The 15,023-nt window shown below is 39.8% G+C and overlaps 1 protein-coding gene across 2 annotated transcripts in view; it reads left to right on the top strand.

Annotated features, from left to right (window-relative positions):
- Positions 1-581: 581 nt before the first annotated feature.
- SEMA4D (semaphorin 4D) overlaps positions 582-15,023 on the top strand; it is a gene marked incomplete at both ends in the record, with an annotated part of 37,756 nt that continues 23,314 nt past the window's right edge. For both annotated transcript variants that reach the window (XM_082013217.1, XM_082013216.1), the window contains 10 exons: positions 582-675; positions 3,032-3,177; positions 4,376-4,438; positions 6,909-7,007; positions 8,232-8,325; positions 9,244-9,357; positions 10,263-10,414; positions 13,391-13,566; positions 13,676-13,832; positions 14,638-14,860. In XM_082013217.1, the coding sequence (XP_081869343.1) occupies positions 582-675; positions 3,032-3,177; positions 4,376-4,438; positions 6,909-7,007; positions 8,232-8,325; positions 9,244-9,357; positions 10,263-10,414; positions 13,391-13,566; positions 13,676-13,832; positions 14,638-14,860 (1,318 nt within the window). The remainder of the gene's footprint in view (positions 676-3,031; positions 3,178-4,375; positions 4,439-6,908; positions 7,008-8,231; positions 8,326-9,243; positions 9,358-10,262; positions 10,415-13,390; positions 13,567-13,675; positions 13,833-14,637; positions 14,861-15,023) is intronic.

Raw genomic sequence — 15,023 nt, 5'->3', positions numbered from 1 at the left:
ACTAGAGTAAATTTTTTGTGCATTAGACATAAGTGACAGCTCAAAATATTTATATTTGGCCTTCAAGATTGAAATGGTTGCTTTCAGTTGTTGCCTATTTGCCATGTAATGTGTAGCTTGGTTTTAGGAATTGTATTTGCACCAATAATGTACTCTTTATCCAAATTAAGCTATGCAAACAGCTGTAGAAGTATTGCAAGATCAGTGCATACAACGTGCTATTTTTGGCAGTACTCGGTTTGCTTTTTCTTCTACTTCTTGCTCCCTTCCTCTCTCCACAGCATCATTTATTTCTGCAACGAAACAGAAGAATGCGCTCAGTTGCACTTAGCAGCGCTGCAGCCTGTGGAGAGTGTGGGCAGTCTCTGTATGCAGCATCCTGGAAAATGTGCGTTCCCTTGAAGAAGTGATCTGCTGAAAAGCACATACTTGTACAATTGTTCCAGCCTGCCTTGTTGCACTGTTCTCAAGGTCTGAAATGCCTGTTCTCTAATACTCCTTGGGATTTGCATTTCTTCTGACAAAGAAGCGCTACCTGCTGCAGTTATCCTGAAAAGCCCTGAAAAGCAAGGACGCTGAAGATGGCTCTGCATGCTTTTTATACAGTTTGGAGTTTGCTACTGGAAGTGGCAGTAGCATTTGGCCCAGTACCGAGGATCACTTGGGAACACAGAGGTAAGAAGAGGAACTTCAGTAGTGTAATATGGGACATTGCCACAGCCTCAGGGTTTCTGTGGGATCTGAAACTCACTGAGGCTGTATGTTCTTCCAGCCTGCTTGTGGTGAGTTTGGTCAGGTGTTGCTGGCTTTGCTCAGCTTATGAAGTGTTTAGGACCAGAATATCCAAAAGTGACTCAGGCAGTGGGTTAACTGATTTCAGATCCTTCAAGCAGTTTGAAAACAAGGCTTTTTAGAGGAGGAGTTTTGACTTTGTCTTTCTCAGCTGAAGCGTCTTGTAGCTGAAGCTTGCTTCAAGAGAAAAACTCAGTAATAGTTGTAAAATAGATATATTTTGTTTTAATCAAGTTATTTTTACTTTGAGGATGAACATACTAGCAAAATGCACCTCTCCATCTGATGATGGGGTATTTATGCTTTTTTCAGACTGAGATGTATTTTGACACTAAGTCATCCAATGCACTAAATAAATTACCAGGTGAAGGAAAGATAAGCATTTGGCTCTCTTCTGACACCATTATATGGTGCCTAGAGTTGAAACAATCTTTTTTCACAGAGCACCACTTTCACTGTATTTGAAGTTGCAGCAAATATTCATAACGTCCCAATATAATTAGCAGGAGTCAGCAAATGTGGCACAAAGAAGCCATAGGGATTGGTTTATCTTTGGGTTTAATAATTTAGCTTGGCTCTGAAGAGAACTCTAGAGCAAGGACTATAAGGTCGTTACTTGCTGCTGTTTGTGACTGTACTTCCCCCTACCCTGCATCTCCATGTGGCATAGATGCTTTAGGTTTTACAAAGTTTTGTGTTTGGATCCTCCTTTAGTACTAATTAGTTAGCAACAATTTCTTATCCAAGTGTGCTGTAACTGAACAAAACGAAACAAGTATATGGGCAGTATGAAGAAGCAGCCTTAAATAACTATGTTAAATACTAGGCAGTGGTAGTGTAGGAAAAGGCAGATGAAGATTAAGAATGTTATAACAACAAGCTGGTTTATAAGATGACTTTAGGAAGTGTTTTTCATATTTGTTGGTATAGCAATTAGTGAGTTGCTGATGCAGCTTTTCAGAAAGAATGGTCTAGACAAGGCTTGTAGTTCCTGCTTAGGCTCCTTGATGCTCCTACCTTGTATAATAGTTAAAATTTGGCAAGTTACTGTTTAATGGTATTACAGTAATGCACTGCAGACCCACATCCAAATTACTCAAAATAAATGGAATTTATTTTCATTCCTGCTATTTCTCCCTGTCTCTGTCTGCTGAAGATTGTTGCATTTAAATATGGAAAGCTGACTTTGAGTAGGAGGGGGAATTTAGTTCAGTGGAGGAATGAACATGTGGAGTTCTATGAACCAGTTCATCCATTGGGGGAAAATTTTCCTGCCACATAAAAGACTTTAAAATGACGTGCTTGAGAATCTAGTTTAAAATGAATGTTACTGGACTATTAGAGTTGAAAACGTGCTATTTCTAGTGTTAGAATTGGGAGAAACAATACATTGTTTTCTGCCCATATCTTAAAAGCCACGTTTAATTAACCTTGTGGTAGTCTCTTGCACAAAATACGGTCTCCCAAGCTTTCAGTCATTTTTCCATTGTGGTTGTACATGCAGAAAAAATATTCTTGTATATTAGTCATTTTGTGTCACCTTTCTCCAAGCCATTCTGTTTCAGTCTGCATGCTTCCTCATTCCACTGCCTGTTTTCCTCTGTCTCCCTCTTTCCCTCATCTTCCTTTTATCTTGATCTTCCCTGATGTTATTTCTATCATGTGCATTTCATTTCTAGTCTCTACTTCAAAATCAGCTTATTGACTGTCTGTAAGTGGTTCCTTACTAGCTTCTGTGTCATCTTTATGCTATGGTAATATGTTGAAGTGTTGTTGTTTAAGGTGAAGGGTTTTTTGTGAGGTTTGCACCAGTTGCAAGGCATATGGTGACTGATCTGATTTTCCACAGTAGGTAGGTACGTGGAAGGAAGAAAGTGAGGAAGGACCTGACAGTGAATGTGTGAAATGGAAGGTTAGAAAAAATGGAATTAACAGGTAGAAAAAAAATGAAGATGTGTGTTGTAGGGTTCACTACAACAGGAAATACGTAGGCATTTGAACTTGAATGAGAAAGCGGGGAGCAGTGATTTTGATGTTGATGATGGGAGCTGATTTTTTTTTTTTTTGCTGAACCAGGCTTCTGAGGGGTCTCTCGTCTGTTACATGGGTTGTCCGAACTAACCTTTGTTGTTTTCAAGATACCCAACAGCTGTTAGACAACTTAGAAGAATGACCCATAAACTTGACCCGAAGTGATCGTATTTCTTCATATGGTGCTGTTTTTCTTTCATTTCAACAGAGGTCCAACTAATACATTTTCATGAATCAGAAGTGTCAAACTATTCAACCTTGCTGTTAAGTGAAGATAAAGATGTTCTATATGTAGGAGCCAGAGAAGTGATCTTTGCATTAAACACAGTGAATATTGCTGAAAAGCAGCATGAGGTATGCATTTTAATACATTATCCTGCTTGTAAAAATCATACTCCAAATTTGACTTCATTTTCTGATATCAGTAGCACTGCACTTTAGGGGGTAGGTACCTAAAAGAGAAAATACTCTGTATGGGCTACTCCTATGTTATTTCTGGAAGACACTATAGAGTAAAACCTGCCATCAGATGAGAGAAAGAAATGAGAAGTTGGATATAAACAAGTAATTGGAGGTCTCCTTAGGTATTTTCTTCTTGGGGGCAGGAAGCTGGACTCTAGGGACTTTGGGTATCATCTGTAGTGTTGATTCTTAAACATATTTTTATTCTCAGAAGTGGGCCATCTCCTGTTAAGCTGGATCGGAAGGTAATCTAATCCGAAACAGAAGCAAAATTGGAGCTTGCTCAGGAGTAGCAGCGTGCAGACTTGCCTCAAGTGGAATGAGGGCCCTATTTTTTCGGTTTCAGCTTCTGTTTTGTGTGTCTAGGTGTGTCCGCACAGGAAGTGGTGGTGTAGACAGGTCTGATCCAGCTTGCTCAGAGAAGTACTCTGGATGTGCTGACGCTGCCTTCTCAGAGTAGATTAGCCCATACAGAAGTCTGCTAACGTTTGTCTTCCAGCCCTTCCCAGGCTTCAGCTTCTCATCCCATCAGCAGCCAGAGTCCCACCCAGGATGTTTTGGGAGATGCTCATATGATTTTTAATCTGAACAAAATGTTCACAAGATGGTGGTGGGCAATTCCACCAGCATATAAAACTTGTTTTGTGAGTGTGTGTAACTGTCAAAGTTGTACTTCTGTTTAGTGTAAATTGGTCCAATAAGTTTTCTTTGACACCCTCCCCCAGTGTTTTTCATTCCAGCGTGAATAACATTGAGAAGTAATTAAAATTGGGAAATACTTAAAACAATTAAAGTTGCATTTCTCTAATGCGTATGGCAACTCCATTAGCAATTTGAGGGGAAACATGATGATGAACCCAAGAGATAATAGCAGTGGTTTAGGCCCGCTTAAGGCACATGCATTTGGAAGTGTCACCTCCCCAAGAAAGAATGGCTTTGAACCTTTGAAAGCTACTTGCAAAATGGCTTGTATTTGCTGCAAATAGTCTTAGGATTGCCCTGTTTTTGTGTGGTTTTGCAAGATTTTTAGACCTTCTATTGAACTTAAGTGCTTTGAATGTGCCTTTTTGTTGCTTGCTTTTTCACTTAGTTACACTGGAAGGTCACTGAAGATAAGAGGACTAAATGTGCAGTCAAGGGCAAATCAGAACAGGTATGTACTTTTACTGAACTTAGAGAAAGATGATACACACCTCACTTCAAGAGGAGTGATGTTAAAAGAAGAAAGGCTTCAATTGTTTGATATTAAAATTTTCAAATAATCACCTAAAATCTTTAATTAACTTGAGCTTTAGAAACTGCAGCATGCTTAGTCTTATTTTTTTTAATTCTTAGTTCATTATTTCTTGCTGGTAAATATTACATGAATGTTTGAAAATCTGAACACAGCCTGATGTGTGCTTAATGTTACAAGTTTTTTCCATTAAAATGATAAACGAGTATGACTTTCGCTGAGGTAATTCATAGCAACTGTTTTGTTTTGTTATTGCAATAATTCCTCCCCAGCATTTGATTTTGCAAAGTGACTGATAATGTTGTTTTCTTTGCTTTAAGGCATAGGGTTTATTTATTAGGCCAGTGCTGTTGGGCCAGTGTGGTTTTTCACTTAACATATATCCTTATCGTGGCGCTGACCGCAGCATGCGGCAGCATCTCTCTGGTGTGACTGCTCAGACAGCTCTCTGGAACCGGAGCAGCCTGGTCTCCTGCCAGCTCAGACCCTGTGGTCCCTTCGTGTTTCTGGGAGCCACGGACTCCTCGTGACTGCTAGCGCGCAGGCTGGCTTGCTTATCTTGCCATTCTGTGGAGATGGTTTACGTGAGGTGGTTGGCCATATGTGGATGTACCTTTACCCTTCCGTAGCGCCGCTTTGTTTAGTGATATGGTAAGACGAGGGTTTGCCGGGCAAGGCTGATAGTCAGGCTTTCAGCACAAGTTTGAAAGTGGAAGTCTGTAAACCCTTTGAATACAAAAAGCAGTCCTGCTCTACACTTGCAGGAATTTGACATCGGCACCCACAAACCTGCAGCCTCTGTGGTTCACACTGTTATAAAACCCCAGGTGCTGCATCTAGGCCTGATAGACATCCTGCATTCATGGGTCTTCTCGAGGTGGGAGTGGGCTCTCTGCCTTCGCTCAGCTTACTGCCTTTCCTTCGACTGACAGCTATCAATACGTTATCCTAACACGAGTTGTGGCAGCTATTGAAGGGCCATTTACTTCTTGTCCTTCTCTTCACCATGCACTCAAGAGTGTTATTGGTGTTCTCCAGGTACTCTTGAGGTTACTAAGAATAATATTCACATACAGCCACGATGAGTAAGAGATGGGACTTTCTCTCTGAATACGGGATGTGAATTTCTCTCATGTGCATCCAGTTCAGTGTATGGTGTGTGCATCTCCACCAGTCCTCCACAGAGATTGTTGGTATTAGTTAGAAGGGATGTTAAATGCTGTGAATAGGTACTTTGCCAGAGCTGCAAACTTCTCTTGCTGTTTTTATTTCCTGCCCCCAGTTTAGCAAGTCACGCTTAACAGCCAGCTGTGCTTTTTTGTCACTTGGAACCTTTTACTAGCTACATTTGTGTTGTAGCCCTGATGTTTTGCATAGTGCAGTAGTTTCACAAGTTTCAAGGTATTAAGCCACTACTGCTATTTCTTACACTAAAATGGCCAGTCCTATCCCCAACCCATCACCACGATGCTTGTTTAGTGCCAGAAAAAAAGCATTTATGCAGTTGTTCAGGGACCTCATCTGGCAGAAAACTGGTTTTGCTCATCCCTCCCGCCCAGTTTTCTGCCATACTGAACCCACCATACGGTCAGAGAAATCCCTGGTTTGGCTCATAAGAAGAGTAAGGACATAACTACTTGCTTAAGTAGTTCATGGAGTTACACTACAGTGGCTGTGTACCAGCAAGAATTAAAGGGTGTTGTTGATAATGGGTTTTTTTCCCTCTCTCACAGTGGTGGTTTAGAGTTGTTTTTCTTGGTTTCTATTCTGAAACTTTACGGTATGCTTTATTGAAGGCTTTGCTCAAACTCCTTGTTCTGCTTCAGAGCCAAAGGAATTAAGAAACTTCCTTGGATGAAAAAGCAATTAATATCATGGATGGAAAAAAAGGACAATTATACGTGACAAAGCTTTGTAGCTAGTTTAATGGTATTATAGGTTTCTCTCTTAAGAAACAACCTTGACTATCACTTGCTGTTTCATCTAGGCTTACAAGAGATGACAAAGTCTAAAACTTACTCCATGTTTAACTAGCCATTCCCATGGATTGGAGGTGTCTTTAAAGCCTGTGCTTTCATGGAACAACTTGAGATGCATCCTGCTGAGCGTACGGTACTTGGTCATGCTACCCTGATAGGTATACTGAGGCAGCTGCCCACTGCTGGCTGTAGGAAGCCAGGTGCTGCAGGACTAGAGCTCCTGGAGGAGATTGTAGGGAGGTGGTGTCCCAGTTGTCCCAGTGGTGATTGTATCACCTGGCCTTACTGGTGTGGTGTGGCATAAGTAGCGGCAACAGGCGAGCTGACAGCCCAATGTTAATTGTTTATTTATGTTGGAATGTGGAAAATGTGTTTTATCAGACTGGTCCTTTTCTCATCCTGTATTACAGACTGAGTGTCGTAATTACGTGCGTGTCTTGCAACAGCTGAATGATACTTTTCTCTACGTGTGTGGAACTAATGCATTTCAGCCAACATGTGATTACCTGGTAAGAATGTACATACATTTTGACCCAATAATAACTGTAACTTAGAAGCAGCTCATTTAACCAATGAGTTAATCTCTGCTCCCAAACACACACACAGTTTCAGTGTAGATCCTAACATTTTGGAGCATTTATTACACTGTTCCACAGAAATGATGGAGTATGGAAATAAACCATACTGACCCTTTTTCAGAATGCTTACTGAATTATTGATTCATCTTGTTTAACTGTGGTTTTACTTTTTCTTAGCTTTCATAATTCTTTATGTATTGTGCGTTAGCATAAAAACAATTTCTAAAACTGAAATTACATTCTTTGTGACTTCCATCCATTAGTGAATCTCCCTGAAATTTCTCAGATTCCTGTTTCTACTTGTCTTTTCTCTGCTGCTGGCTATGCCACAGCTTCATAGTGCTGAATGCTTCAGAGTGAAGTCTTGGCACAAAATCAAAACTCCCTTTTCTTGCTGCTGACTTTTGTATCGTTCTCCTTACTGCAGCTCTTAACAATTCTGAAATGAGAAATCTTGTAATTGTTTGTTCTTTTTTGTGTCCTCTGCCTGCAAGTCTGCCTGCCATCATCTCTGGAATATTGCCCAAAGTTATTGCCCTTAGCCTCCAATGTCTTCATTACACAGTGTAACTGATCACTTCCCAAGTACTGTGGCTACTACTCTCTGTCATCTTGCTGGTCCTCATTCCCTTGGTTTTTAAGGTATTTATAAAGTAGCAGTCACAGTACTTGGTTGTTTTTTAAAATTTGGTTGGATTATGCCCCATTTCACAAATTTTACATTATCTCAGAAATTGCTAAATCAACTTCAGAAAACCTTCTTGATTTTTAAAACTCTCTGGGTTTGTGCAAGCTAATTCAGTAATTGCCAGCTCTTTCCATGCATCAGTTAACTCCTCTGCCTTTCCTGCTGTCTGGCTTTTTTGGGTGCTTTTTCTTGAGATCTGTCTGGGTTTAACTTTTTGTCTTCTGTTCTTCTCTGCTCCCACCCTCACAAATCATAGGGTCACATTTCCTCTCTGTCTCCTGGACTCAGTAAGATTTTCTGAAAATGTATATGACTTGTAATCTTTTTAAAAAGTGCCTTTGATGCTGGAAGTTGATGATATAGTCCATTATTTAGTGTTGATTTTTCAGTTACTTTTGCACGAGTCAAGTGGCTGAAACAAAAAATGCTAATAGTTGTTTTGTGGTTTTCAACTTAATTTTTTGCAGAATTTAATTTCATTTGAACTTGGAGGTAAAAATGAAGATGGTAAGGGCAGGTGTCCATTTGATCCTGCTCAAAGTTACACATCTGTTATGGTTGGTAAGTTCAGACTTTGCATAGCTCATTATTATGTATAAATATGTTCGCTCTTTTCCACTGTCATTCTCCGGTCTCTTTATATCAGAGGTAGTTTGTGTCGGTATTTTTACATCTTTACTGTGTATCTGGATAAACATTAAAATACATAGTCAACCTTGGCATGTTTCTTAAAAGGAGAACTTAAAACTGTAGGTAGCTTTGGAAGCAACTTTTAAAATACTAATTTGTAAACTGTATTTTCAGGTGTTTAACATATTTAGTCCACGTAGTCTAAATGCACTTTGTTTGCCTCTGTAGTATCAATTACTGTAATTTCAGTTAGGTGTCCTGAAGACATATCTATGAGACAGAATAGGGAAGTGAGATATGTATTGTGAGTATGTTACTGCATGGGTAGACGCCACTGGATCTTGATTTGGTGACATCAAAGTTCATGGCTGTACCCTGATGTCATAAAAGAGAAGCCGAAAGTAACACGAAACGGGAAATGAGAAAGAAAAGAACACACTCCCTGCATTGTTGCCTAAATTCTTAAAAGCTGAGTTTGAATAATGGTGACATAGAAAGAGAGTGAAATAATTACTTCCAAAACTTCTGTGGCATTTCTTAAGTAAATTTGCATGTTTGTACATAAACTGTAGGTTTACATATTAAATGTTAAAGTACCACAAATACAGTGCTGACTTTTGCCAGTTGCTTGTGTTAGAGCGATAGTAAACCCAAGTGTAGAAGTGTTAGCTTTGAGAATGGTCAGCAGAAATGTAAACACAGAAGACATGTCTGGGGCAATTTAGAGGAAATACTTATTTATCTTTTCTTGTGGGAAGTTTAAGTTTGCATAGTCTCCCAAAATACTTTTGTACCCTTTTTGGTATCCAGTGCGTAAGAAAATCTAAAATATTTGTTTTTGTGTTAAAGATGAGGAGCTTTATTCTGGGACTTCTTACAATTTCTTGGGAAGTGAACCTATCATTTCACGTCACTCTCATCAGAGCCCTCTGAGAACAGAGTATGCTATACCTTGGCTTAATGGTAAGTGGGCATGAGAACTGGCCTGACCAAATTGTTTTTCCTTCTTTGATGACACACTTACACAAAGAGTTTTAAGTGTCTTACCTGGGGTAAGGGGCTATTATCTAATATCTCAGAGAATGGGTTTTGTTATACTGACGTGTGAGTGTGTGCCATCAAGAAATTTTATTTTGAAGTTTCAGGATTTTTATCAGCACTGATAATGAAAACAACTTCAAGACAGACAGGCTTTAACTTGATGTTAAAGGGCTACAGTTTATTTTATATCTACGTGTTCATCCTTGCAGTAATGAAGCATAGTTATGATATAGTAAGGAAGAGAATGGTTTTGGTCTCTAATAGGGTTTTCAAATTGAGCTGATCATGGTTCTAGATTATTTCAGTTCCTGAATTTCAAAATTCACACAGTTTTGTGACTGCTCAGAGTTTTGTGGCTTTCTGCCAAAAAAGATAAAAATAATGAAGTTAGCGTATTCCAAAAGATGCGTTATGTCCAAAAACTACAGGATGCTGAATTTGTAATACATGTTGTAATGATGCTGTCATTTTTAGTGTTTCAGCTAATAGCTGAAATAAAGGAGAGGCAGGCAAGGGAGGCTGCCTCCCCATGCCCACTAGAAAACCAGGCTTGAGTGTGGACTGAAGTATGTTGGCATAACAAGATACCAGACTGTAAAAATCTCTCAGATATCCTAGTGCTTTCATATAGGGTTTGTGTTTTTGTGTTTTTCTCTATTTTTTTAGAAATGCTGTTCATACTATGAACAGCAAACAGTGTAGTCAAGTCAGTGACTGGCGAGCAGGTAAATACAGTGTGAGATCTGTGCAAAAGAGGACTCCTAGAGGGTCTTTGAGGGAATCAAGTTAGTATTCTCATATATAATATAAAATTCTTCTCTTTGTAGAGCCCAGTTTTGTTTTTGCTGATGTGATAAGAGCAGATCAAAACAGCACAGATGGAGAAGATGACAAGATATACTTCTTTTTCACTGAGGTGTCTGTGGAGTATGAATTTGTCGGAAAACTGATGATTCCAAGAATAGCTAGAGTGTGCAAGGTGGGACATAGTTCGATTTACTAATTTGACTGGAATTTTATGTGCGTGTTAAAAAGCATTTATTATTGTGGACTTATTGCCAGTTAAATGGAAGTGAATCTTAGTGAACTGGCATTAGAACTGAGAAAGCCTAATTGTTGCTTTGGGAACAAATGCTTGATTTAATTTTGCACATTGGTGAAATTTCAATACATATAAGGGTTCTGCCCACCTCGGGATAAAAAAAAAATAATTAAGTCAACCACCACAAAACTCTGCAACAGAAGCAATGTGTCCCCGGGCTTTCCTTTTTATATTTTTAAACAACTCTCTTAAGTTTAAGTACAGCTCCCTCGGAAGAATTGACTTGGTTAGAGCTGAACAGGTAGGATATTTGTCAAGTTACTTTCAAGGAGCTGTATACAAACAAAACATAGCTGTGTCTGCAGAAGAAGACCTCTTGACTGTGGTCTAGCAGATGGCACTTCCATGAAGCTATTAGAGCTGCCAGAGCCTCCAGGAAAATGGTCACCAGCAGCCTGATTCTGTCACACTTGTTGTTGAAATCTCAGTGTTAGGCTGATTCAAGTATGTACTCAAGAGTGTTGGTTAAAACTCTTGCTGATGAGAGAGGTTTTTTCCAGTAGAAAATGTTGATTTAACAAAAACCTTTTCAATGGAATGTATCAATTTCCTCAGGATTTTTTTTCCCAACAGGAAATTTATCTAGTTGTTTCATTTTGAGGTTGAAATGGTTTATTTTGACTTTACTGTTTTATATTTAAACATGGAAGTCAAAACATCAATAACAAGTTAGTGCCCTTGAGATTTCCATTAAACAAGCAGCTGAAGGCAGGTTTACATGGGGCTTATTATTATGGCCTTCTGCCCACTGACAGCTTGTGCACGCTTTAAAAGGGGGGTATTGTGGAATAGGGGAGCTTTATTGCTGCTGTTTGTTTGAAATAGGAATCAATGGCAAATCGCAAATCTATAAGCATTTGTACATAATTGTTTTCATAAATCTTGCCAATTTCCTTTAATACTTTGCATAACAGCATTGGTTAATGAATGGGAAATATGAGTAACTCTAATATGCCTGCTTTTTGAAAAGAAGTAACAGAGCTACAGCTCAAGTATCAAATATTTTGAAACCTTTCCAGTCAATATATCTTTACTTCTTCAAGTCTTGGTACTGCAAGTCCCTAATAAAGGTGGTAACTGCTTGCAGGACGAAGCTATTGCTGCATTTCTTCTAATGAAATTATTAATGTCAGGCAAGTTTAAGTGTATATCGCAACATTATCGCAACCCAGCCAGCATGGGTTCATGACAGGCAGGTCCTGCTTGACCAACCTGATCTCCTATGACCAGGGGACCCACCTAGTGGATAAGGGAAAGACTGTTGATGTTGTCTACCTGGACTTCAATAAAGCCTTTGACAGTGTCTTCCACAGCATTCTCCTGGAGAAACTGTCGGCTCGTGGCTTAGACAGGTTTACTCTTTGCTGGGTAAAGAACTGGCTGGACGGCCGAGCTCAGAGAGTTGTGGTGAATGGTGTTAAATCTGGCTGGTGGCTGGTCACAAGCGGTGTTCCCCAGGGCTCGGTTCTGGGGCCGGTCTTGTTCAATATCTTTATTGATGATCTGGATGAGGGGATCGAGTGCTCCCTCAGTAAGTTTGCAGATGACACCAAGCTGGGTGGGAGTGTTGATCTGCTGGAGGGTAGGAGGGCTCTGGAGAGGGATCTGGACAGGCTGGATCAATGGGCAGAGGTCAATTGTATGAGGTTTAATAAGGCCAAGTGCCGGGTCCTGCACTTTGGTCACAACAACCTCATGCAATGCTACAGGCTTGGGGAGGAGTGGCTGGAGAGCTGCCTGGCGGAAGGGGACCTGGGGGTGCTGGTTGACAGCTGTCTGAATATGAGCCAGCAGTGTGCCCAGGTGGCCAAGAAGGCCAACGGCATCCTGGCCTGTATCAGAAATGGTGTGGCCATCAGGAGTAGGGAAGTGATTGTGCCCCTGTCCTGGGCGCTGGTGAGGCCGCACCTTGAATCCTGTGTTCAGTTTTGGGCGCCTCACTACAGGAAGGATGTTGAGGAGCTCGAGCAATGTCCAGAGAAGGGCAACGAAGCTGGTGAGGGATCTGGAGCACAAGTCTTATGAGAAGCAGCTGAGGGAACTGGGGTTATTTAGTGTGGAGAAGAGGAGGCTGAGGGGAGACCTTATCGCTCTCTCCAACTACCTGAAAGGGGATTGTGGTGAGGTGGGTGTTGGTTTCTTCTCCCAAGTAACTAGTGATAGGACGAGAGGAAATGGCCTCAGGTTGCACCAGGACAGGTTTAGACTAGATATTAGGAAGAATTTCTTCGCTGAGAGAGTGATCAAGCATTGGAACAGGCTGCCCAGGGAGGTGGTGGAGTCACCGTCACTGAAAGTGTTCAAAAATCGTGTGGATGTGGTGCTTCGGGACATGTGTTAGGGGACGTGGTGGTATTGGGTTGATGGTTGGACTTGATCTTGAAGGTCGTTTCCAATTTCAATGATTCTGTGATTCTGTGTGATTAGAATTTAAATCACAGTTCAGATGTTACAGAACAAATGCCATGTTCCTTACTTCTATTAAGGGACAGTATAATACTTCCATGCTTATTTTACTTGTTCTAATAAGCAGGTTTTTTTCCGTAAGGGTACATTGCTCATCTGAATTTTTCAAGTGTTGCTTAAGTAATGGTTCTTTTATAAGTCTCATATCTCATCTTACCTCTATATGTTGATAGGAACCATTCAGCATTATTTTTGTTGAATCAACTAATTTTCCTTTGGCTTCCTTACTTTTTTGTTTATTAATGTGTTAACATTTATTGATGTTGCTATAGGTGAAATATTAGAAAATAACAAGGCTCAGTAATTTCATGCTGTATAGCAGTGGTTCTTAAACGCAAAAATGCTGTTAATTCTCCTTACACCTTTTTATTTTTTCACTATCAAAAGAGGGACCAAGGAGGATTAAGGACGTTGCAGAAAAAATGGACTTCATTTCTCAAGGCCAGATTGATTTGTACCATACCTGATAAGAATTTAATTTTCAATATTATCAATGATGTTTTTATTCTCAAGTCTCCAACTTTGAAGGAACCAGTGATATATGGAGTCTTCACCCCACAACTGTAAGTGTCATATAGCCTTTTCTTGGATATGTACTTTTAATCTCGGTTGGTTACTACAACAGGTAATAATTACACCTATGATTTTTTTTCTTTCTTCCTGAACTTTTAGGAATAATGTAGGGCTGTCAGCAGTGTGTGCGTACAATCTGTCTACTGTAGAAGAGGTGTTCTCTAAAGGAAAATATATGCAGAGTGCTACAGTAGAACAGTCTCATACAAAATGGGTACGATACAATGGGGAAATTCCTAATCCTCGACCTGGTGCGGTAAGTTTCTATAATCTTGGATCTGATGACTATGGGTTTTTTTTAATGCTCAGGAGTAAAGAAACTGAAAAATATTAGGTAACCTGCTGAAGCTTAATTTTAGTTTGCCCTAATCTGGATACTTTTGTTGTAAATACTTTGTAGAAAAAAACCTCAAGTGATTTATTCTGAACCTTGTGTCTGGTAACCAAAGTGGTTTTTTAATTTATAATTGAGTTAGTTGCTGGGTTTGTATTTTCATGATTTTGTTACTAATTTTCTAGTGGTGAAATAGATGTCAATATATACTAGCCAACATCAAATACTTATTTCAGATGAACAGAAGTATAGCAATTGTTGCATTATCTCAGTAGGTTCAGCAGGCTTATCCAATGCAATACATGGCTGTGCAAACTAAAATGTTCATAGTGTTGGGTCTCTTTCACACTTTTCTTACTTTCGAGTGTTCCCTGCAGTCATCTTGCTGCTACTGCTGAATGAGGTGACAGTTAAAAGTACTCAAGAAGCATGAGAGTGCAGAAAGAATATTTTCCTAAAGGGTATTTTGGGCCCAAACAAAAATGTAGTCTGAAGCTCAGGGATTAGTACATCACAGAAGCCAAAGTGCTGCAAGACCTGAGGACCTTCCTCAGTAGAATGAGTATAATGTAAAGGTGTGCTTACTGGCCAAAATAATGCAGAGAAGAAAATGCATGTAGCTGCTGTTAATTGTCTCTATTTTTGTACAAGTAAGTGATATAATTTGGTCGTATCTTTTCTTTTTTTTTTTTTTTTTTTTTGGTTCCACTCCCCTCGCCCTGGCTAGTGTATAAACAATGAAGCCAGAGCATCAAACTACATGAGTTCTCTGAATTTACCGGACAAAACACTGCAGTTTGTTAAAGATCATCCTCTAATGGATGACTCAGTGACTCCAATGGGAGACAGACCTCGACTAGTAAAACGAGATGTGAAGTATACTCAGATCGTAGTAGACAGAGTCAGAGTGCTCAATGGCAGCATATATGATGTTATGTTCATCAGTACAGGTGAGTTCTGTAAAACGCTTTTTTTTTTTTTAATGCACTGATTCTTTAGGCTGAAGTACGTTCTAAGAAACTCCTGGGATTTCTGTATTTACAGTGCTTTTACACCAGCTAGTGTTTTCATTAAAAAGTAAGGGGCCATGGTGAGTAAGTGGAGCATCTTAGG

Source organism: Phaethon aethereus, assembly GCF_964289735.1.
Source record: "Phaethon aethereus genome assembly, chromosome: Z".
Taxonomy (NCBI): Eukaryota; Metazoa; Chordata; class Aves; order Phaethontiformes; family Phaethontidae; genus Phaethon; species Phaethon aethereus.
Note: the sequence above shows the minus strand (reverse complement) of the source record. Positions and strands in the feature narration are given on the sequence as shown.